The 25,686-nt window shown below is 40.1% G+C and overlaps 1 protein-coding gene across 2 annotated transcripts in view; it reads right to left on the reverse strand.

The window, feature by feature from the left end:
• Positions 1–4,562: 4,562 nt before the first annotated feature.
• LOC134210990 (tumor protein D54) overlaps positions 4,563–25,686 on the reverse strand; it is a 49,487-nt gene continuing 28,363 nt past the window's right edge. For both annotated transcript variants that reach the window (XM_062687486.1, XM_062687485.1), the window contains exons 2-6: positions 15,743–15,864; positions 6,856–7,016; positions 6,577–6,636; positions 5,947–6,109; positions 4,563–5,626 (exon numbers count right to left, since the gene is read on the reverse strand). In XM_062687486.1, the coding sequence (XP_062543470.1) occupies positions 5,510–5,626; positions 5,947–6,109; positions 6,577–6,636; positions 6,856–7,016; positions 15,743–15,864 (623 nt within the window). In that variant the 3' untranslated portion in view covers positions 4,563–5,509. The remainder of the gene's footprint in view (positions 5,627–5,946; positions 6,110–6,576; positions 6,637–6,855; positions 7,017–15,742; positions 15,865–25,686) is intronic.

The raw sequence follows: 25,686 nt of genomic DNA on the forward strand, positions 1-25,686 counted from the left end.
CTCATATTCTCAAATATGCTCAAATATGCCTACAAATGGAATGAACATGAATTGTAATAGTAGTATTACCTGAAAAAATAAAATTTGGATGAAAAATTGTATGATAGACGCTTGCTTCGTGTTAGAAATTTTCCAAGTTATGTGCGCAAAGTTAGGGATATAATAAGGGGTCTGCTTTGAAGTTCAATTTACTATTTATTTCAAATTTTTGTACCAAATTTAGTTCTCAAACAATAATATGATAATAATACTACAACATGGAAACTATTTCAGGCAAATAGCTACTTTCTGTAAGTTGTACGAGTTGATTCAATTTTGCATTTCCTTAACTGCGCAAAGTATGGTGCGTGCACGGTATCAGCCAGTGGATGGAAAGATCCGTTGTGATAAAGGGTCTATCACAAGCCTCGGATAACCTGGACTGATTTTTTTTGATTACTTTACTAAAGTGATTTTTCTTAAAAGCTAGAGTTCATCACTGTAATTAAGGGATAACCTGGACTAAATTTTCCACCGAGTTCACATTGATTTCATGAGTTTGTTCGATATAGTAATTGTCACGTTGAAAATTTAAGCCAGCAGTATTGCCTAGTGTCATACAACGTAGATTGGCCACTACCCGGAGTGCGTTGAGTATAACAAGAATATCAACTTGTCATAAGACGAGTTTATACAGTCCCATTGAATTCCACCACTTAATTGTATCTTGACAGATACGTATTTCGACCTCAAAAGTAAGGCCGTCTTCAGTGTCTTGTACTTGACTCGACTTACGTACAAGACACTGAAGACGGCCTTACTTTTGAGGTCGAAATACGTATCTGTCAAGATACAATTAAGTGGTGGAATTCAATGGGACTGTATAAACTCGTCTTATGACAAGTGAAGACATTCCACTAAAAAACTCAAAATAATTTTCTTATCAAAAAGAATATCAAGTAAAAACCCATATTAATCCCCCTAGCGGCGATGGTGCCTTTCTCGTGCATCATAAAATGTATTAAGAAAAGTACATAAGATAGGTAAAAATAACACTTTAGGGCGATAGATCCCATAATTTTCAACAATTCCCATTTGTTTGCATTCATTGCTAAACATTTTTGCTCCAATACAAAAAAATTTCGATTCAAAATTGTTTTCCCAAGGGGGGCCTCTTGGGGAAAACAGTATTTTGGAAATAACTCCGGAACGCAATAACCGATCTGGCCAATTTTCAATAGGAAACGATGGGACCGGATTCCACGTTGAGCGAGCAAAACGGTCAATGATAACTCGGGAGAGGTCGAATCGACCGAGGGTGTGCCAGCGAAGACGGTGGTGCCAAAGTCTACCCAGACTGAGGCTCAAGTATTCGCGGGCACGTCGGGGGGGTAACGGCAGGCTGAGAGCTGTCAACCGCACTAGACCAGGGAAATAGAGGGGGATGACGCCTCCTGGACCCTGGTCAAGAACAAGAGGAAACCGAAGACGTCAAGGGCGCCAACCGCTCCAGGGGCGATGCCCTAGTCATCACGGCGGACGAGGCCAAGTACTCGGACATCTTGAAGGCGATGAGGAGTGACGTCAAGCTCGGTGAACTCGGCGCCGACGTAGGTCGAATAAGACGTACCCGGATGGGCGAGATGATCCTCGAGCTGAAGCGGGGCGTTTCGCAAAAGGGCGCCGCTGACAAGAAGTTGCCGAAGGAAGTCCTAGGCGAGACGATCAAGTTGAGGGCACTCACGACGGAGGTGAATCTAAGCGTTAATGACCTGGACGAGATCATCGAAGTCGAAGAGCTCGTCACGGCACTGCGGCGACAGTGTGAAGTGGAGACGCCCACCGCAGCCGTTCGGCTACGGGAAGGTCCGACAGGGATGCAGGTAGCATTGGTTCGGGTATCTGCGGCGGACGCCTCCAAGGTAGTCAAGTTAGGGAGCGTCAAGGTGGGATGGTCTGTGTGCCCTGTGGGCATATACGAGCAACCCGAAGTTTGCTTCAAGTGCCTGGAACCGGGGCACAAGCAATGGGACTGCAAAGGCCCCGACAGAAGCAATCTCTGCCGACACTGCGGATTGGAGGGACATAAGGCACAATGCAGCACGAACTCTCCCATTTGTTTGATTTGTTCCAGCATAGCTGTGAACAGCAAGCACCCCATGGGGAGTTCGAAGTGCCCGGCGTTTAAGCGTGCTGCAAAATCATAGTGCAGGTAACGCAGCTGGCTTGCTCGGACTTGCCCGAGTGTTTGGTGTGCGCAGGGGAAACGGCGGAACACGTGTTGTTCGTGTGCCCACGTTTTCGCGCAATGCGTGACCACACGCTTGCCACATGTGGTCTGGACACTACCCCGGGCAACCTAGTTCGGAGGATGTGTAAAGATGAAGTTGGCTGGAACGCCGTTTTATCGGCTATCGTCCAAATCGTCTCAGAACAACACAGAAGGTAGCGCGTGGACTCAAGGATGGCTAGTTCAGGTGCAAATAAGAGGTGGTCCAAGGGTTCGGAGTCGGCTTCATGGGTCATACCGGTGCCCTGTGGTCGAACTCGATCCTTTTATCGAACAAGTGGCCGCTTTCGCGGCGTCGGTCAACCGGGCGGGTTCTGAGCCCGAGGACGGAAAGGGGTCCTCGTCAAGGCTGGGGCAGGCGTAGGCAAGTCCCTCTGTGTGTTGGCAAATAGGCCCTGTCGCAGAGAGGTCAATATGGGTGCACGCGGCATCATCATTCTTGATACCAGTCGTGCAGAGGGAAGCAGGCGCGAAGTCGACCCTTCCCACCTTCCGACGACATAGGGCGTGGTAAGGCCACCTGGAAAGCCGGCAATGCGCTGGCACGATACCATGGTGTTCTTTTAAAAAAGCGAGTCACGATGTTCGGTGCTGCAAGGACACGCAGCTAACCTCGAGGGTGCGTTGTGCACTGGCCCCCCTTTGAAGCATTACTTTCTGGTTGTACCGAAGGGACGATGGGCTTGGCGGCAATGGAAACGGTTTAGCGGGTCGGGGATGTAGTCCTGCCTCCCTCGTTTGCTGTTGGAGGTGATCCCTAACCCCGCACTTCCTGGACAACCCAGGATGTCTGTTAAGCAGATTCCCCCTCCATTGCTTAGGAAGAAAAAAAAAACACGCACGCACGGACAGACAGGCATTTGTTCAGCTCATCGAGCTGAGTCGAATGGTATATAACACTATGGGTATCCGGGACTTCTATCAAAAGTTCGAATTTGGAGTGAAATGATAGCCTTTCCGTACAACTTAGTTGTACGAGAAAGGCAAAATGCAAATTTTGAGGATTTTCAAAATATTCTTTAACAAATCTTAGGAGTTAATTTTTATTTTTTTTTTCATTTTTGTATTCATTTTTGATTCCCCCGCCCCTTGACCTTTCGGAGACCGTTAGGACATAACGGCCTCAAATATAATTGTAACGGCCTAATTAAAAAAATAAAAATACTAATTTACTAAAAATAAAAACCCAGATTAATCCACCTACGTGAGATTTTGACCCTTCCTTAGTCGTAAAGAAATATTGTCAGACTCCAGTATTTTAAACGAGATAAAAGTACTCAACTTCCCACGGCGATTGAACGTATAAAGTGACAAATTAATTGCCTACCAAAAGGCGGATTTCATGGGTTGAGTGACAACAAAATGAACGAATACGCACTGTACGTCATGCTGCCTATCTATCAGGCGCTCGTCGGATTAAATAGCTATTGTAACATGGTTAGTAACAAGCGTAACGCTGGTAGCAAATACATATACTCGTAATATCCAGAGAACTCGATATTAATTAATCCAGAACTAACTAAATCAGTCATTGATCTGAACGAAACTCAATAGCGTTCAATAATAACATATATTTCGCCTTATGGATGCATAATTTTGTAAAACTAATCTTGTTTAATACCTTAAAAATGAGTGAGATTTATATGGTAGTAAATTTCAGAATTTGCACACATACGCACACATACATGCATATAAGTGGTCTATTAGTGTCTCAAAACTTGCTCACATTTGCTATCTAGCTTCTACTGAAGAAATTTTTGAAATCCCTTAAAATTTTTACGTTTTTGCTTTTCTGAGAAGATTGTGTGGTACAAGCTTCTATATCCTCAATTAAAATCAATTGTTTCTTTGAAAAAAATCAGTGTTTCCATATCATATCATTAGTCATAATTATATTTTGACTATTAAAGTGAATTATTTCCAAATACCATGCATTTTATTTATTAATTCAAGAGATTTATTGATAGATTATTACGTACCACGCCTGCGTAACGCATACAAAGCGAAAGATCAAAAAGATCAAAAAGAACCAAATTCCCAATATCGGAAAAAACGGCCCAGTACTCTACTCCGATTCTGAAACACAATTCGAAAGCAATATTTTTTTGGGTTTGAAAATGGACTCTTTAGTAAGTCTACTTTAGATGCGTGTAAAAGGAAATTTCGGATAACATAAAGCCCAAAACTTTTTTTTTAGAATATATTAATGCGATGCACAGTTTTTGCCTTTTTTAGCCGTTATGGGCACATACTACAGTTCCTCTGTCACAAATTGTCGAAACTACTTCAAAAGTATGGTATATATATTTAGTTTAGCCTAAATAGAATTAAATATTATGTATAGTCTTATTGACGTAGCATTAAGGAAAAAATATTGTTTTCTGCTTATATGATTCTGTAAGCTCCTATTAGAAGGGCGAAAAAATAGACGAAAAAGTTGGCCATATCAATTGTCAGGAATAACACACATCTTTAAGTACACATACGTGTGCGGGAAAGGCGTTAAACTTCACCGAAAACCAAAGCTATTCACGAGTTTCACTATGGAAAAACACTACAATTAGGCACATTCAGTATTTTTATATTGTGTGGTTTTATATGTATACTTCAAGATGAGAAAATAAAGTGGCTTCGTTTCTACTCTGTCTAATGGACTCGTGTGATATCGTAAAGTAGGGTTAATTAGCCGACAAGGCGGCGGTGTAAATCAAAGAGGGTATAATTTTAGTATTTCTTCTCTCTGGTTAGCTTGTACTCCACTTTGCACCTTGTCTGATAAACTACCGGAGGACGTACAATAATCCCATGCTATCATTCATTATTGAAAACTAAATCGATTCACCTGGAATATTTATGAAAATGCAAGTTTATGTCGAATCAATCAATCATAGTACGCTTATTCAATACATTTCTTTTAGAAGAGTCGTGAGACGAATCTGTAAAATTTATGTATTTGCGATAACATGAGACATTATACAACCTACTAAAGTTTATCGACTCATCTCAGAGCGCTACATTCCGAAAATATCATATTTCTGTCTTATGTATTCGTTTTACTTAACGTTATTTTAGAGTGCCCTGAAGAATAGCATATAAATGTAAGGACCTGTCTAAACTTTCTGTGACCTAACAAATATGTAGCCAAAAAACGTGGAACTGCTCTCTATAGTGTTTTTTTTTCTTCATCTGTACTTACCGCTGTTTGCTATACAGCTGTGTTGGTTCCCGACAAAAAGATTATTAAGAATCGGCTTTTTCCTCCGGAATCGCCGTGGGAGTCGTAACGGAGTTACGGCGGTCGTCGTTTTGCAAATCGGACAAACTCTGCACCGAACTCGATCGCGAGGATACTTTCGACTGAAAAGAATGAAATTTCTTTACATAGGAATATATTTAAGTAGTTTTAGTTAAAGTGTTTGTAGTGACAGACTTCCCAAGTAGCGTAAGAAATTTTATAAAATTCTTGAAGGAGAAATAATATTTTTCAAAACCATTACGAAACTAAAAATGTAAATTAATTGACAACGTTAAAATTGACAATAAGTGCACTGAGTCGGAAGGCAGTTCAAATTCCATCACAAAGATCTGCTGAAAAATCATCGACATATTCACTTATTGTTATCAACTGCAACAATACCATAACCAGCCCTGCAAAAACTCAACGCAACGTGACTTACCCTAACATTTTCGTAGGCCGATCCGACCCGCTCTTCGAACGATCGGAACGAATCGGATTGTTTCATCTCGGATATCTTTTGGGTCATCTTGCTAGTGATTCCACCGAGGACGGATGTAGTCTTGCCCGCCGTTGTCTTGATGGCTGTTTCTGTTTTCTGATAACTGTAACGATGAAAATAGATATGTTCGGTTTCATAAACATCTAAGGAAAGATCCACATCGATTAGTAACACAAAAGGGATGAGGAATGTTTTAGAGAAATTCCTATAACGATCACATGCTTTTTCCTGTTAATGCCAATTGGACGGTTTACAACAGTACTCACCCCTTTGATATCCTATATGCGTTAAAGCGGAACCCAGCGTTTTGTATCAAGAAAGACATGGATAGGCAAGGGAAATGCATATCGTTATCAAGGGATTAGCCGTTTTGTTTAATTATTTAAAGTAAACGAAAAAATAAAAAACCACAACAGAGACAAATTGTGAATAAAATAAAATAAGAATATAAAGTTGAAAAAAGCAATATAAAGAATATAAAGTTGAAGCAGACAAAGATTCAGGGTAGGCAAGCAAAGACGACAGACAGAAGACACATTCAATATAGCGCTGTTTTTGCTAGATACTTACATTGGGGCACTGGTGACAGCCGTCGTGATTTCCCCAACTTTGGTCTCGACACTTTGATAACTTAAACGAAAATAAAAAAAAAAACAAAGCAGGATAAAACCAAAACGGAACTTAAAACTATGTAAAATAAGAACTAATAAACTTATGACACAACAAAACTATTTGAACTTGATGCAAAACAGTGCATTCTTGCAATAAAGTGGAAGAAGTGAAGCATTTATGATAAAGCAAACGGTGAACCTATCAAACGAAATGTGAACTACTACAGTTTCTACTTACACGTTGCTTTCCTTGACATTCTTGATGCCCTGGCTAACGTCGTCGGTTATTTCCTTCCACACGGTGATGCCCAACTTACGTTTCAGCTCGCTTGAATGCCGAATCTTGGACTGCAATACAGTCCGGAGGGTGGTGATTTCCTCTTCCACCCGAGCCAGTTCCTAGAAATAATGAAGAATATCGCAGTTACCCATGAATTTAAAACTAAAATTATTCTGTCACTAAAGAACCTAACGAACAGTCAAATTTCATATCAATAAAATATCATATGTGTTGTGTTGTGCATGTGCAGTGTGCACATTGATGACGTATTACAAAATAATATATGCAAATACATGTTCACATTAGAGGAGCGTGAGTATTTAGAATGTCTGGCGACTACATCAGCCATTGTACTGATCAAATGAGGTTGTGTGTGCTATTTGCCAGTCGAGAAAGTGGTTACCTACCTTCAATACATTTTTCAAATCAAAATATTCCACATAATGTACATATTCACATCTGAGTTTTCAGAATGTTGTAAATTAATGTCCAAGTCGGGTATTTTAATACATACCCGGAACATAGGTAACTAACTTTTATTGAACTGAACCTGAGTTGCGTGCTCTACCTACGCAATGCAGGTCTGAGCTTGACGTAAAGTCCTCCGAAGCGTTCGGAATATGAGTCAAAATGGTAATTTAATGTAGACATTCTGGAGAATTTCCAGTAAAAATTTAGAATTATTTTCCATGAAAACTTTCTCGCGAAAATTGCTTTTTTTAAAGTTTTTTTTTTAAAGAAAACTCCCGAGGAAATTTTTAACAATTTTCTTTGGAAATTCTGAATAATTTTTATTAACAATCACTAATAAAATGCCCTAGAAATTCCGAAATATTTCCCGTGGAAAAAACGAAGAATTTTCAATGCACCTTATGACAAATTTTCCGCGGATTTTCCTTCGGAAATTTCGAAGGATTCCTCTTGCGAATTATTCAAAAAATCCCTTGCAAATTTGAATAATTTTCCGTGGTAATTTTGACGAATATCTCCCGGATGTTCTGACCAATTTCCTATGGAAAAATAAAAAAAATCCTTGGAAACTCCAAAGAATTTTTCGTTACAATTCTTTACGTAAAAAAACTTGTTAAATCTCCAAATCAGTAATTGGGAAAAATTGTAAGATTTTGCAATGGAATCTCCAAAAAATGTCAAGTGGAAGTACAGACTTGTTTTCCCGAAAGATTGGTTTATCAAACTTAGAAGAATTTTTGTACTCAACACAGAAATTTATTAGAAAAATAAGTGATTTTTTTAGATTTTACCGCCTTGTTTAGTCTTGCAAAAAAATCCGGAAAATAAAAAAAATCAAGAAATTGCACATACAGGGGTTAGGCAAAATGATTGAGATAGGCAAAATTTGGCCCAAATTCAAATCCTTATAACTTTTTGAAAAATTGATGAAATTGGACAAAACCGGAAGCATTCGACGGCAAATTTAGTCAAGATTTAGGAACATGTGCGATGACGAATACTGGCCACCGGACACCGGAGATGTTCCGGATTTTCGGAGGCCATGTCAAAAACACATTTTTTCTGCCGCTCGTATTTTTGTGTGGTTTGAAGTTACATCGATGAACATTATTTTCCTAGAAACTAGATCTTATTGAAAATTGAATGCGGGCTGTTGCGCTAAGATCCGTTGAAAAACATCCGAGATATGGCCATTTCAGTAAACCTGGTTCCGGATACTATGGTCAATTATGTGTATCCTCCCAATCACGTATATATTATCCGATACCATATCAATATTGGTATCAAACTTCAAGATTTTTCATGGAGATGCTTCAGGAAGCATATGCAGGACGATCAGTTTCCCTGACCACTCTGTAGTAGGTTCCAGGTGCCCCGGGGGAAGTGGCCAATTTGAAAAACGTTCAGAACCCTATCAATATGGGTATCAAACTTCAAGATTTTTCATGGAGATGCTTCAGGAAGCATATTCAGGACGATCAGTTGCCCTGACCACTCTGTAGTAGGTTCCAGGTGCCCCGGGGGAAGTGGCCAATTTGAAAACGTTCAGAACCCTATCAATATGGGTATCAGAGTTCAAGATTTTTCATGAAGATGCTTCAGGAAGCGAGGAAGCATATTCAGGATGGCCAGTTCCTCTGACCACTCTGTAGTAAGTTCCAGGTGCCCTGGGGGAAGTGGCCAATTTGATAAACGTTCAGAACCCTATCAATATGGGTATCAAACTTCAAGTTTTTTCATGGAGATGCTTCAGGAAGCATATTCAGGACGATCAGTTGCCCTGACCACTCTGTAGTAGGTTCCAGGTGCCCCGGGGGAAGTGGCCAATTTGAAAAACGTTCAGAACCCTATCAACATGTGTATCAAACTTCAAGATTTTTCATGAAGATGCTTCAGGAAGCAAGGAAGCATATTCAGGATGATCAGTTGCCCTGACCACTCTGTAGTAGGTTCAAGGTACCCCGGGGGAAGTGGCCAATTTGAAAAACGTTCAGAACCCTATCAATATGGGTATCAAACTTCAAGATTTTTCATGAAGATGCTTCAGGAAGCATATTCAGGATGATCAATTGCCCTGACCACTCTGTAGTAGGTTCAAGGTGCCCCGGGGGAAGTGGCCAATTTGAAAAACGTTCAGAACCCTATCAATATGGGTACCAAACTTCCAGATTTTTCGAGGTGATACCTTTAAATGCATTTTAGAACCAGCAGCTGTCATGACCACTCTGTAGTAGGTGCCAGGTGTCCTGGGGAAGTGGCCAATTTGCAAAATGTTCGAGACCATATCAAAATGAGCATCAATGTTCAAGGTTTTTCATGGAGATGCTTTTGGACTCTCCTGTCGAATAGAGTTCGCCGCAGCACGAAGTTGACCATCTACAAAACGCTCATTAGACTGGTCTGCCTCTATGGCCACGAAAGTTGGATGTTGCTGGCGAAGGACCAACGCGCCCTTGGAGTTTCCGAATGGAAGGTGTTGCGGACCATCTATGGTGGGGTGCAGATGGAAGACAATGGAGGTGGTGGTGGAGGTCAATGAACCACGAGTTGTAACTGTTAGGAGAACTACCCACACGGTACAATTTTGGCGGTTACGATGGGCCGGGCATGTAGCCAGAATGTCAGACGATAACCCGATTGAGATGATGCTTCGATAATAATCCGACCGGTACAAGAAGAAGAGGCGTGCAGCGGTCACGGTTCTAAAATGCATTTAAAGGTATCACCTCGAAAAATCTTGAAGTTTGGTACCCATATTGATAGGGTTCTGAACGTTTTTCAAATTGGCATTCCCCCGGGGCACCTGGAACCTACTACAAAGTGGCCAGGGAAACTGATCGTCCTGAATATGCTTCCTGAAGCATCTCCATGAAAAAACTTGAACTTTGATACTCATTTTGATATGGTTTCGAACATTTTGCAAATTGGCCGCTTCCCCAGGACACGTGGAACCTACTACAGAGTGGTCATGACAGCTGCTGGATCCAAAATTCATTTAAAAGTATCCCCTCGAAAAATCTTGAAGTTTAATTCTCATATTGATTGGGTTCTGAACGTTTTTCAAATTGGCCACTTCCCCCGGGGCACCTGGAACCTACCACAGAGTGGTCAGGGAAACTGATCGTCCTGAATATGCTTTCTGAAGCATCTCCATGAAAAATCTTGAAGTTTCATACCCATATTGATTGGGTTCTGAACGTTTTTCAAATTGGCCACTTCCCCCGGGGCACCTGGAACCTACTACAGAGTGGTCAGGGCAATTGATCGTCCTGAATATGCTTTCTGAAGCATCTCCATGAAAAATCTTGAAGTTTGATACCCATATTGATAGGGTTCTGAACGTTTTTCAAATTGGCCACTTCCCCCGGGGCACCTGGAACCTACTACAGAGTGGTCAGAGGAACTGACCATCCTGAATATGCTTCCTGAAGCATCTTCACGAAAAATCTTGAAGTTTGATATCCATATTGATAGGGTTCTGAACGTTTTTCAAATTGGCCACTTCCCCCGGGGCACCTGGAACCTACTACAGAGTGGTCAGGGCAATTGATCGTCCTGAATATGCTTTCTGAAGCATCTCCATGAAAAATCTTGAAGTTTGATACCCATATTGATAGGGTTCTGAACGTTTTTCAAATTGGCCACTTTCCCCGGGGCACCTGGAACCTACTACAGAGTGGTCAGAGGAACTGACCATCCTGAATATGCTTCCTGAAGCATCTTCACGAAAAATCTTGAAGTTTGATACCTATATTGATAGGGTTCTGAACGTTTTTCAAATTGGCCACTTCCCCCGGGGCACCTGGAACCTACTACAGAGTGGTCAGGGCAACTGATCGTCCTGAATATGCTTCCTGAAGCATCTCCATGAAAAATCTTGAAGTTTGATACCAATATTGATATGGTACCGGATAATATATATGTGACTGGAAGGAGACACATAATTGACCATAGTATCCGGAACCAGGTTTACTGAAATGGCCATATCTCGGATGTTTTTCAACGGATCTTAGCGCAACAGCCCGCATTCAATTTTCAATAAGATCTAGTTTCTAGGAAAATAATGTTCATCGATGTAACTTCAAACCACACAAAAATACGAGCAGCAGAAAAATGTGTTTTTGACATGGCCTCCGAAAATCCGGAACATCTCCGGTGTCCGGTGGCCAGTATTCGTGACCGCACATGTTCCTAAATCTTGACTAAATTTGCCGTCGAATGCTTCCAGTTTTGTCCAATTTCATCAATTTTTCAAAAAGTTATAAGGATTTGAATTTGGGCCAAATTTTGCCTATCTCAATCATTTTGCCTAACCCCTGTACCGTCAAGTCGCCATTCACCGTGCATCTTAGGCAATTTAGCAAATATTAGAGCTCTCCAAATAATTTAAATTGAAAATTATAGTCTTGAACACCGTCACGAACCTTGAATAATTGTTTTAATTCGAATGAAAATCAAAAACTATCTGTTTTTGGCAAGATAGATGGATGTAGATAATTTTTCAGTGATATATTAGGGTATCCTTTCGCCGTGTTAGGGCACCATTCACCGTGTGGGTAGGTACCCATTCACCGTGGATAAGAACTTTTCATTTAAATTAATTAAAATATGAATTTAAACTTTGATTTTAAAATGTTATTCGTGTTTTTCATTTAGTTAAGCATAAACATGTGAAGTTTATGTATTTTAGTTTAACACAGAAAGGACATAATCAATCAAAAGAATTATTATTGCAGATGCAGAAATCAATGCTCGTTAGCGTCACGTGACTCTTATGACCAACAAGACATCCCCGGTAAACCATTGCTTCTGCTCAACCTGTACAAAATAATGGCGGAATCATTCATAGTACTCACGATTTCAATGGCCGGTGAATGGACACAGTTATTTTCTGGGGGATCCATTCGCCGTGCATTTTTATTTGGTGGAGAATGATGTGTTACCTATATTTTCGGATTAATTTTATAAGTAAAATCAAAATACAAACCCGACACTTAAATTGCATTGACATTAAATAAGAGGTAAAGAACAATAAAACATTCACTTTTCCACTGATATTGAGCGAACGTAGAATATACTGGATGGCTAAAAACAAAGGTGGAAGCAAACAGCCGCAGGATGTTAACAAACTCTAACGTCAAATCAGCTGTTGGAACAGTTATATTTCACAGTTATTACTCGGAGAGGATTCTTTTGAACTTCTTTAATGGTGCTGATGTTGAAATAAAGCATTTTCAATATTTTCGTAAACATAACGAACATCACTTCGAACCCCACGGTGAATGGTGCACCCACGGTGAATGGCGACCTGACGGTAGTTGCTATATTGATTGTTATCTATGTGCAAAAAAATGAAGTCTACATAGACCCTTGATGAACCCTCCCGACCCTTCGTTGATGAACGTAGACTTTTTGAGAACACAACAATATGTTTCAGTTCTGGTTAATCATAATACAGTCAGAGATATCGAGATATAAAACATCGAGATGTGACTCTCTACTCTACCGACACGGCAAAATCAAATGGGATTGTTTGCAACCACGAACCGTGCGTTCTTGTTGGTGAGAAATGTTGGCGAGACTCTTATTAAGTTCTGTATATTGTGTGCAGTGAAAATTATTTAGCAGTATCGTACAAAATGTCTGGCCTAGAAATATTAAGAATGGCATTATGTTATATTCCTGGGATTCGATCCCAATTATAGAGACAATGAGTACTTTTCGCAGCGTTAAATGCATATAATACACGCTCTCAATCGTGCGTCAAGTTCTAATCAACGGTATCGGTGGAGTCGGATGCGTTCGCTGGGATAACTTTAAATAAAGACCCACCAAGCCTATAATCACCGACGGTGGTTTACGAGGGTGACTTAAAAGGGAGAAACCATCGAAATACATCTAAAAAGGACCAAAAAATAAATTTGGAGAACAGATATTGAGACAAAACGCCGCTTAGCTCACACCGTTATTTTAGAGGATTGCTGTTGCCGCAAAGAGTGTGATAACTTATCCCAAAAAATGACCGAATAGACAAGAACAAAACGGGACGGAAAAGCTTTGTACGAGAAAAAGTTCATAGCTGTGGAAGGGCGCAGCTGCCGTCTTTACACCGAAACCCAACCCAAAAAGAATCATTCATACAAATTCCGTATTCGCAAGACAGCAAGTGACGAATCATGAACCGTTTGCCAAAAATTGTGTTTGATCACATTGGGTTACAATGCAAATTGTGGGTAAGTTTTATTTTGCTACTATATCATACTGGAACTGGATAAATCGAATTTCTTCATAATTACAGAATCATTGTGTACCGATTGGTTGATGATGGAGAAGACGAAGAAAATACAAAGCCATGAGCTCCGAAACGAGGAAAATACGTAGGTATGCAGAACAGATAAGCGCCAATCAGTGAAGGAGCACATCAACAAGTATCATCCAACGATCTCTTATTATCGCCGTGAGCATGCATGAGCATGATGAAATTCAGAGTTTTTTTTAGGAAATTTAGAGGAATTTACACAAATTATCAGAATAAAAATTTAGGAAGTGTATACAAGACACGACCGCTCGACGTAAGTTTGTTTGTAGTTTGTTCAATCAGTCTGCTTCAATTTAAATATTTAGTTTAAACATAGCTATACCGATTATGATCCTTTGATTCGAAATCTGTCCACGGTGGACGGATTTCGATTCAGGAGTTCTGTAATCGCATAACTGTCCCATATGACTTTTCATCATTTTTAAGGTTTGATGACTAATGGTTATATTTTGGTTTATATTTGTATGCTTTTAAATAAAACTGTGTAATTTGTTCTAAAAATTTCGAAAAAAATACCAAGTCGATTTGTCCCATCTTGAAAGTAATCGCATTTGAGTCCCATTGTGAAAGTAACCGTACAATATGTCCCATAAACATGAATTTTAACTGACTCTGGTTCAGGAAGATTTTCTTTTCTTGTTTTTATTATGACAAATGTTCTTAGAACTCTTATCTCGACCAGCGGATGATGTTTAATGCACAGTCATATCAAATTGAGATTGAACAGAGTAGAAACCCATTGGATATTATTTTCCAAAAGATTACTAAACACTTGATCTACCATAAGTCTATGCAAATACGTTGGGACAATGTTACATTATCTTTTGTGGATATACTAATGTCCAGAGGATGGTTGGCATGCTCTGTCGATTCACATGTTTCACAACTTTCAAGTTCTCATTTCACGATCAAAATGTACATTTTTATAATTTGGCTATAAAACTATTCTAGAACTCTTATTACAAGAAAGTACGATAGCAATTACAATCGTTTTGGTGCATGTACAATGTACATTACGACGGTAATGCGAAATGCACGATTTGTAATTCTTGGTGTAACTCCTACAGAATTCAACGTAGTGGGACAGGATAGGCGATTACTTTCCCTTCCAACAGGCAAAAATTTTCGTAAAAATAAGCTAAAATCATTTTAATAATGCAAGGCATAGTAAAAGATACATATTTTTACACCACACTGGCGTGAAAAATGTTTGAACAGCATTTCAATCAAGCAACGCTGAAGAAAATATTAATTATATTTTGAATGATCGTTTTCTCGATTTGCTATTTTTTCATATGGGACTGATATGCGGTTATAGGCAGAGTAGTTGATTTAATTCACAATTTTCTCATGTTTTTCGTAGTTTTTAATGTGTAACTGTGAAACACTTCAAAAGTAGAAGCCTTCATGTTCCCTTGTCAAAGACAAACGTTTCATTTGCATACGATTTCTATTTTCTAGTCACTTTTATACTAAGGTGCTTAAGAGTACGGATTTCGATGGCCCACGGTACTACCCAGCTTTAGCAGCATCTCCCACTCTGTGAGGGAGTAGGGACCCTACTGACTGTCTAGCAGCTGGGCCACCCTAGTTCAACAATTGATAATACCCTACAAGTAGGCAATTACCAAGGATTGGAACGCGCCGCATAGGAGATGCATGATGCATGAAAGAACTAAAATTTTCAATTATTTAGCGTCGATACTAAAAGTTTCATTTCTACTGGCAAATTGGTGGAGAGTTTGCGAATCGATTGATATATAAATCTTTGAAATCCATTGAAAGATAAAGGATTAATGTTACAAATCTTACATGATTTCGTGACGGTCCCCAATTTTAAAATTTTCATTTTACACCCTGTATCCGAGTCTTCCCCTTAGACGTAGTTTACGTAAAAATGTTCATATTGAATAAATGAATGAATTTGGTGCTTTTATTCCGGTGCAAAATATAATTATTTTTTAAGTACATGAAACTGAGAACGACCTGACCGATGTCGCTTATCTGTCAAGATTATTAGTAGTGATGTTGTAAACTAGTCTTCTAGACACTTACCTGGCTCCATTCGGCGCGCTGTGCCTCCTGCTCCTCGAGGGTGAGTCCCGAAAACTCTTGAGCAATTTCAGCCGAGCTGACCGATCCGACCGGAGATGCATCGGACAATTTTCCAGAATTGTCTGTAATTGAACAAGAAATAGAACACCATCATTAGGCGCAAACATTGGTGAACACGTGTTGGAAAGAATTTACGCAAAACTACTTCATTGTTTGTTTATATCGGTATGTTCATTAACAATCACGTGCATTGTACGTGGAGATCGTAAATAACAGCGCCAGTGAAGAAATGGCATTCAAGAGCTACGCGTTAGGCAAGCCACGATTCGTTCCGCATCGGTACACGATGGATTAATGCGATTTGGCGTTTAAAAAATATGAACGCCGCACGCGGAGTTTTCTGCAATGTGGGATCTGTGTTAGTACTGCGCTGTACAACAAGTGCAGTTCGTGAGTAACATGTGTTGACGGACAGGTGTTGTACAATGGTTATATTTTCCGATACACTCACGCGGAAATGTGGTGGTTTTCCTCTAATGCAGGCTTCATGTGAATCGTTGTCTCTATTTACGCTTTGTATTAGATCTAATTTGAAAACAACGTGCTTGGAAACTAGGTACATTGTGGCGCCCAATCAACATCAAGTCAAAATAAATCACTTTTTACTTTTATCGTTGACACTCACGATATACAGAAAACATGCCCGGATTGACATTAATATGCTTTAGAGCTGTTTTTAATTCAACGCTGTTAATGAAGTCTGTCGGGTAAATCTATTCAATTTGACAAAACTATTATAATTCATCCAGCTATATAATGATTTAACGTTTACTAGTGTGTACCAAAACGAATGCGTATGGATCGATTACCGCTCCTGTTTTCGAAGAAAAAAACAAAGTTATGCATTTCACGAGTAGTAATAGTTGTAAATATGCTCAAGAGCCGGGAGTTATATAAATTCTTCCAGATGGTTAGATTTGCTAGACGAAACAAACAACATTGCCACCAGCCGACTGGGCTCACAAGCCATTGTTTTTACGACAGGAGACAATATGCGTCATGATACGCAGCTACATATGGAAACTAAAAGTGAAATCAGAATTAGTTAGCACTACGCTGACATGTTCGGCTATAAAAAATGTGTTCGCTAAATGTTGCCCTCAATGAGCGAAAACGAGCCATAGATCATGGAAAGTGCGATGGCCGTGAAAAGCGTGACATTCGTCGTTCGAAACAAATGACTTTCGGGAATTTCACACCGATTGAACAGACATTTTTGATTCATTATTTGCTGGATAAAGTTGGACTACATCTATCAGTATTGTCGCTTAGCTTGCTTTGATTCAAAATAAAGAAGGTAAATGGAAAATAACGTCCAATTATTTCAATGCCAAGGTCGGGAAGGAAGGAAGAAGGAAACAACACTCAGTAAAGCGGATTTTGAACTCATAAATAATATCCTATGTAGGTATGATTGAAGGAATCGTTATTCCATCAACAATGCTTCGTTAGTCTAATAGCAAATTGGAACACGAACACACGGGCGTGTGACTAAACCCCTGGTCTTCACATTCATGCATGATTTGAACACTATAAGTCACATTCCATAAAAGATATTTTAGTTACTAGATAAAGATTGTCGCTTCGGTTCCCTTTGTTCTGCTGTCCGAAACATGTGTGGTACATACCTGTCAAATCGTATGGATTTCCCTTCTTTGACATTTAGCTTCCCTATCCTCGCCAGCAAAAGATGTTCCAGACAGCGACGACAGCGACAATATTTATCTAGTAACTAAAATATCTTTTCATTCCATTTATTAAAAAAATGTTATTGGATGTTTGTTTCATTTTTAGATGTCAGTGTGCCTCATGCTTGATAGACGAACCCAAGTAAAAATAAGAAGAAGACACACGACGGTGTTAACTTTGACAGATCCTATATACAGCACAGCATAGAAAGATCATTTTAAAATGCTTATAATAAATTCTAGACAAATTGTAATTAAAATCTGATTGATGTACGATACGGAAAAAGTTCTGAATTGCATATTTGGAAGCTTATCTCAATTTTTTGTATATTTTCCAAAAATGTATCTATCATACAGTTCGGAACTTTTTCCGTATCGTACATCAATCAGATTTTAATTAAAATTTGTCTAGAATTTATTATAAGTATTTTAAAATGATCTTCCTATGCTGTGCTGTAGGATCTGCCAAAGTTAACACCGTCGTGTGTCTTCTTCTTATTTTTACTTGGATTCGTCTATAGATTTTACCCTTACCCTACTTCTAGGTGGAATAATACAATTTCTAAACAACTGTGCAAACAGATGGGATCAGAATATGGAATTATATATCTTGAGCAGTACAGAGTTAGTAGTGTCGTAGACCATTGAACGATCTTCGGCCAGCGCAGATTCTCGAGGGTGAACGTAGTCTCTTCTAATCATCTTTTCACACGCGACAAAATCGGAATAACCGTTTAGAACACACGGCAGACAATTTGAACTTTAAACAGCGACTGTCTTTTACAACATCTATTTCAAGACTGACTGGTGCAGGCTATGTTTGTGTGGTGGCTACCCGGCTGTTCTCTCACTCTCTCCTGACGCTTTGATGAGCACTTAGAAAAGGATTAGGACTGTCAGGTATAAACTTAGGAATAGAACTTTAGGTATATTTTATTCTTTTTTTTTTTTTTAGAACTTTAGGTATATTTTATTTATTTTTTAATATGTTTTTTTAATCAATAAATTTTTGTTTTAGTCCTTGTTTTTGTTATTTTACTTTCATTTTACTTACTGAGTTCATTGATTCTCTACAATCTCCCTCTCATCTACTCCTATTAAACATAAATACATATAAATAGGATTCAAAACACATAATTTCTAACCGCAAGGGATTTGTCAAGGAGAAAAAGGCAAAATAATAAAAAACGCTCCCATTTCTCATAACATTTGATATTCTCTGTATTTTATTTATTTGAAAATATAAATTTATACTAGAAGTAGTAAGTGAAAATTGAAATCGAGTTAATTGTATGTAAAATACATTACCTGTTTTGGTTTCCCCTTCATATTGAACCAAAAAATCGCATTACAATTGAATAAGGTAATTATACTATATTTAATTACAAAGATGTCCATAGAATAATCTAATCCAGATGGGAACCGTTAGAAACGTGGTAAACAAACATGTCCTTAAATTTTTCAGGTTTTCTTATTATTCGTTTAGGCCTGGTAGAAGTAACGTGAGTCTTTTGTGCGGTAGATGGTGCTTCTTGAGCATTTACGACATTCGAATAAGGGCGGTAATTTCGACTCGCACCCGCATCGTTGTTAGTTATTTCGAATTCTGTATCGGTGAACACAACAGGTCTATCTTCAACATCCTTTTCTGCTGCATCATCCACTACAGCTTCATCTTCTGTCACATCGTTGCTATCGAGATCATTTTCATTCGCGTCATAATCCTTTTCAGGAACCAGCTTGATGTCCTGGACGTTCCTGACGTACTGTACGCCTCTGCCACTACGGATCACAACCTTTGCTCCTTCACGCATCAACACTGTGTATCGTTCTCTTGAAAATAACGGATCAGTTTTGTTAGGTCGTGGAATCGCCATTACCACTACGTCACCGGCTTTGATAGTTGATGGTTTAACTCCTCTACATCTATCTGCATAGCTTTTGCTAATCAGCTTGGTCAAGGAATCCCGTTCTCTAACATCATTGCGATCTAATTCCTTGATGGATTTTGACTCCCACAGCGCAGGAAATGACCCACGGTATTTCCAGCCCACAAGGAGCTCAAAGGGCGTTATTCCGAGCCGCGAATGTGGCTTAATCGTATTATGGACATGAACATACCGGTCAAGAGCGCTTCTCCAATTAGTCGAATCTTCTTTACTGCCTGCGAGGGCCTTCAGAATGCCTTGATTCTGACGCTCCACGGCACCATTGGATTGAGCACTCAGAGGAATGGACTTTCTAACTCGCACTCCTTTTCGCTCCCAATGTTCGATGAACTCTGAACTAAAGAACGGTGGTCCATTGTCACTCTGAATAATCATTGGGAGGCCCCAAGTTTCGAATGCCTTAGATAGAGCGGCAATCGTGTTACTTGCGGTTATGGCACCAATTTCCACAACAGACAAAAATCTCGAATAAGTATCGACTATGATCAAGAACTCTCCAGTGCCACATCCGCGTACTGTTAAAAATCGATTTGAAGAATCTCCCAAGGTCCGTCAGGAAGAGTGCGGCTTGAGAGTGGTATCGGTGGGTTTTTCTAGAAATCACTAAACAAGTTTGACAAGATTTGACAAATTTTTCTACCGCGAAGCTGACGTCAGGCCACCAAAATATTCGCGAACGATGCGCTTCATTGCTGCTGTACCAAGATGGCCTTGATGAGCGGCCTCCAATGCTCGCCGACGAAGACTTGTTGGAAGTAGTACCTTATCTTCTTTAAATACGGTTGATCCAACGAAGCGTAGATCCGATCGATGAAGCTGGTACCGACGCAATGAATTTGGCCAATCGTTAGAAACAATAGCCGCGCGAACTGCCATCAGTTCTTCATCTGTTTCGGAACCGCTTTCGATATCGCTCCATGAAATATCCATACAACCAGCATCAAGAGCGTAAAGAACATGTTTATCGTCTGCATCATCAAAAGGAGGATCACATTTTGCTTTGCTGATAAGCCTCGAGAGCACATCTGCTACGTTCATATGTCCGGGAACTCGTTTTATCGTGAAGTCGAAAGGCTGGAGTCTTAGCGCCCATGCCTCCGCTCTAGAAAGAGCTCGCTTGTTGACTTTTCTTCCTTCACCGAAAATAAACTGGTTTGCCTCAGAGTCTGTTCGGATCGAAAAGACTTGCCAGTTAAATAAAAGGAAAATCTTTCTACTCCCCACACAATAGCTAATGACTCTTTCTGAGTCTGTGGATATTTTCTTTCCGATTCCGTTAACGCTTTCGACGCACAAGAGATTATCCTCGGTTTACCCTCTTTGTCGTATTGGACAAGGACAGCACCGAGCCCGCTTGGCGAAGCATCCACAAAGACGTCTGTCTCATCATCGCTGCAGAAATAACCCAGTTTCAGGACTGAAGTGAGCGCATCATCCCTGAGAAAGTTAAACTCGTTTTCTTCGTCCTCAGTCCAATAGAAGGTTTCTGATTTAGCCAACTCCCGCAACTTCTCCGTTTTATCTGCCCGCTTGATAATGAAGCGCTCAACGAAATTTATTAAACCCAGGAAACTCTTAACCTCTGACTGCGTCTCCGGCCTACGGAAGTTTTAATGGCTTTCAACTTCTCTTCTTCTACCATAAGGCCTTCGCTGGACATTGTGAATCCTATGAACTTAACAGAAGTCTCACCGAAAACACATTTCTTCTCGTTAAGACAAAAGTTGTGCTCGCGAAGACGACAAAGCACCTATTGATAACAGCAAGGGTCAGGCTAACTTCAAGATAAATTTACAGATTATTGGCATACCTCTTCCAAGTTTCTATCGTGCTCCTCCTTAGTGCGGCCGAAAACTAAGAAGTCATCCAAATAACTCACGACTCCTTGACAACCAGAAAGTATTACTGTCTGGCAAACTTCCTGGAATATGTCTGGGGCATTACATAGCCCAAAGGGCAACCTTCTGAATCGATAAGTCGCATCACCAGCGAAGAAATTGGTGAGGTGTCGAGATCTTTCATCCAAAACTATGTGAAAAAAATGCACTTGATAAATCAAGTGTAGAGAAGTAGGTTGCTCCGTGTAGCTCAGCCAATATCGCTTCAAGAGTTGGCATCTTGAAGGGGATCTGATGATACTCTTATTCGGACCTCTCAGGTCCACTACCAGCCTAGTCAGTAACACGCAAATTATTAACAAAATATTACTACTACTATATGAACAAACCTTATATCGTCTCTCCTTTCGGTACTACGAGCAAAGAAGAACAAAAGGATTTTTCCATACCGTCTGCTACCGGTTCAATTATTCCTGCCGCCAACAATTCATCCAATCTACGCTTCGCTTCCTTCTTAAATGCTGGTGGAATACTAGTATAAATGCTTCTTGACGGAGGCTTGTTCTTGTCGTAAGCTAGTATAACAGGCGGAACATTAAATTTAGGAAACTCCTTTGTTCCTGAAACTGAAAGAATTTCTCCAGGCGTAGGACTAGATCTTGAACTATCATCGTTCATAACTGGCACCCTCAATCCAACTTGCAAAATGCTATACCGAAATGCAGTACTTCTACTTAAGAGAGACCTAGCCTGATCTACAGCGTAAAACTTTTCCAGTAATACTGGACGATCCTCGGAGATAATAAGTTCAGCAACGAAATTGGCCAGGACATTGATATTGCTATTGGCCGCGTAACCCTTCAATACCTTATCTGAACCTGTTTGAACGTTAAAGATGGCCGCTCGTGATTGATCGTTGCTCATTATTTCTCGAAAAATGTCTCCATTGATTGTATTAACTTCGGCTCCAGAGTCGATCAGAAAGTTAACAGACAATCCTGCAACACGTCCTTCAATACAAGCCCCATTTTCAATCCCTAACTGTCAAACAGGCACCTCATTGACCATCGCTTCCGTTGCCTGAAACAACGCAAGAAACACCAAGTGTTTATTTAATTTATTTGTAAATATTTACTTTTTTTATTCTATACAAAAAAAGCGCTATCTGGTATTGTTTTATTTATTTCAATGTAAGTGAATTGAATTCAAGAATAAGTGTGTTTATAAAATCACAACTAATGTGAAAAATAATCAATGGAAATGTAGTATGTTAAACAGTAGCACAACCGTATCGAGAATTACACAATATGACTTACGTTAGAATCCTCCGGAGACTCGTCCTTGGTAATCATGGCAATTTTCTTCGGTGCCGGTCCGACGGTACCATCATTACCATTGAGCGCCTTTCGTTTTTGTGTTTCTCGTGATTGGCTGCAAGCTTTGGCCAAGTGTCCCTTCCGTAAACAAGTTCGACAGACTTTGTCCGCCGCTGAGCATGAAGAAGCTAAGTGATATCTACCCAAGCAACGCCAACAAGGTTTATATTTCGGCTGCGAGGTTGTATCCCGATGAAAACCTTGTCTGCTAGGTCTGATTTGTTGATTGACGAATCTTGTCTGACTTCCAACAGGCGACTGATACTGGTGATCGTATTCCGGGCGAGCGTAATGAGACTCAATTCGACTGGACCCTGATGAATATCCGGAAGAAACTGGCGCAACGTGGGCCTGTTGTGTGAGACTTGGCGAACAACTCCTCGTTTTTCTTTGCGATTTCGATAGCTCGCGCTTTTTCTAGTATTACTGCAAGACTTCCTCCTTTCCTCAAAATTTTCTACCCATTTCGCGAATACTGAAGTTATGTGCATGTGATTGGATCACATCTGCCCCATTTTCTATAATCTGGTTGTCATCATAATTGCCAAGCTTTGCTAGGTTGATGACACGTTTCACCTATTTGACCTCCGATTCACCGACTATCTGAGTCAACGATCGAAGTTTCTGTCGGTGAAGTAGAGTGTTATCGCGTGAACCAAAAATCCATTAGTCGACTCATCGCGCTTGAATACGGATTATTGCCGGATGTGCTAGATGAGCCCATATTATCCAGAAGGTCCAGAAGCTTTGGTCCTGCTTTGATACGGAAAATACTCATCTTTGTAACTTCGTCTGTTACCCCAACAAGTTGCATTGAAGCTTCTAGTAATGTACGCCAGTTCTCAAAAGAACGCCTATCTATATCATCTTCACCCTCCATGGGTCTACATTCCGCAATGTTCAACGTGGCGAACGAAAGGTTGTTCATGGATGTTGATAACGAATTATTGCTTGTGTACGTATCTCGAATGGTAGACTGAACACGGGTTGACTTAGGATTTATGGAAACCGCGTTCGATGTCATTAGCTGTTTGTTCCTGGCCTTGACCTTCCGCAATTTCAACGAAAGTTCCGCGTTCCGCTTACGCTCAACCTCCAAAGCATCTTCCTCTGATGACGGAATGGCATGTACCACTTCGATCGATGATCTGAAGGTAATAAAAGAAATATAATTCAATCGAGAAGCTGTACAAATATTATCAGACATAAACAGTCAATCGGTTTATTATTCAGATTATAAGTTTTGGTAATAATGCCTTTTTGTTGCCAACAACCCAAGTGATTGCAAATTCGTCTTTACTCAGTTTATTCCCTGAACTGGATTCCAATTCATAAGATAAGCTCAGCAATATTTGAAACTATTATCGGTTCACTTCTATAATTGAACCTTCCAAGTTTGTCTCTCCTTAGTTCACTCCAGATCAAGATTTCAACTGACCTATCTCGGCCCAGTAGTACTTCCGAACTACTGACCAGTCCGCTTCAGAACTGGATTTCAACTGAGCTGACTCGCCCCAGTAGTATTTTCGAACTACTGACCAGTCCACTCCAGAACTGGATTTCAACTGACCTAACATGGCCCAGTAGTACTTTCAAACTACTGACCAGTTCACCCCAGAACTGGATTTTAACTGACCTAACTCGGCCCAGTAGTACTTTCAAACTACTGACCAGTCCACCCAGAACTGGATTTCAACTGACCTAACATGGCCCAGTAGTACCTTCAAACTACTGACCAGTTCACCCCAGAACTGGATTTTAACTGGCCTAACTAGGCCCAGTAGTACTTTCAAACTACTGACCAGTCCACTCCAGAACTGGATTTCAACTGACCTAACTAGGCCCAGTAGTACTTTCAAACTGCTGACCAGTCCACTCCCGAACTGGATTTCAGCTGACCTAACTCGGCCCAGTAGTACTTTCAAACTACTGACCAGTCCACTCCAGAACTGGATTTCAACTGACCTAACTAGGTCCAGTAGTACTTTCAAACTACTGACCAGTCCACTCCAGAACTGGATTTCAACTGACCTAACTCGGCCCAGTAGTACTTTCAAACTACTGACCAGTCCACTCCAGAACTGGATTTCAACTGACCTAACTCGGCCCAGTAGTACTTTCAAACTACTGACCAGTCCACTCCAGAACTGGATTTCAACTGACCTAACTAGGTCCAGTAATACTTTCAAACTGCTGACCAGTCCACTCCAGAACGGGATTTCAGCTGACCTAACTCGGCCCAGTAGTACTTTCAAACTACTGACCAGTCCACTCCAGAACTGGATTTCAACTGACCTAACTAGGCCCAGTAGTACTTTCAAACTGCTGACCAGTCCACTCCAGAACTCGATTTCAGCTGACCTAACTCGGCCCAGTAGTACTTTCAAACTACTGACCAGTCCACTCCAGAACTGGATTTCAACTGACCTAACTAGGTCCAGTAGTACTTTCAAACTACTGACCAGTCCACTCCAGAACTGGATTTTAACTGACCAACTCGGCCCAGTAGTACTTACAAACTGCTAACCAGTCCACTCCAGAACCGGATTTCAGCTGACCTAACTCGGCCCAGTAGTACTTTCAAACTACTGACCAGTCCACTCCAGAACTGGATTTCAACTGATCTAACTAGGCTCAGTTGTACTATCAAACTGCCCATGCAAAATTTCCATGCAAATAATAGTTTGAGTTTATCACGATTTTCACAATCTTATTCATAATTTTCACATGAAAATATATTGTATAAACCCGTAGGAGATTATAACGAATAGAAAACCCATTTAATAAACATGGACAAATTCTGCCTGAAGCTCGTTCAATTTAGCCACAGCCTATTGAATAATTAAAAAATTGCGGAACTCCTTGACCATACGTATACCCTATAGTACAATACGATTTACCGAATAGTTTCGGTAATTATAATTCAAATCTTCGTAGATTAGTTAACATGAAAAAAATCGAACCTGAAATTGAACCTTGAACAGAGCCAACTATCATATTAATTATTATATTTCCTTTTGAACAAATAACTGT

This window comes from Armigeres subalbatus, chromosome 2 (assembly GCF_024139115.2).
Source record: "Armigeres subalbatus isolate Guangzhou_Male chromosome 2, GZ_Asu_2, whole genome shotgun sequence".
NCBI lineage: Eukaryota > Metazoa > Arthropoda > Insecta > Diptera > Culicidae > Armigeres > Armigeres subalbatus.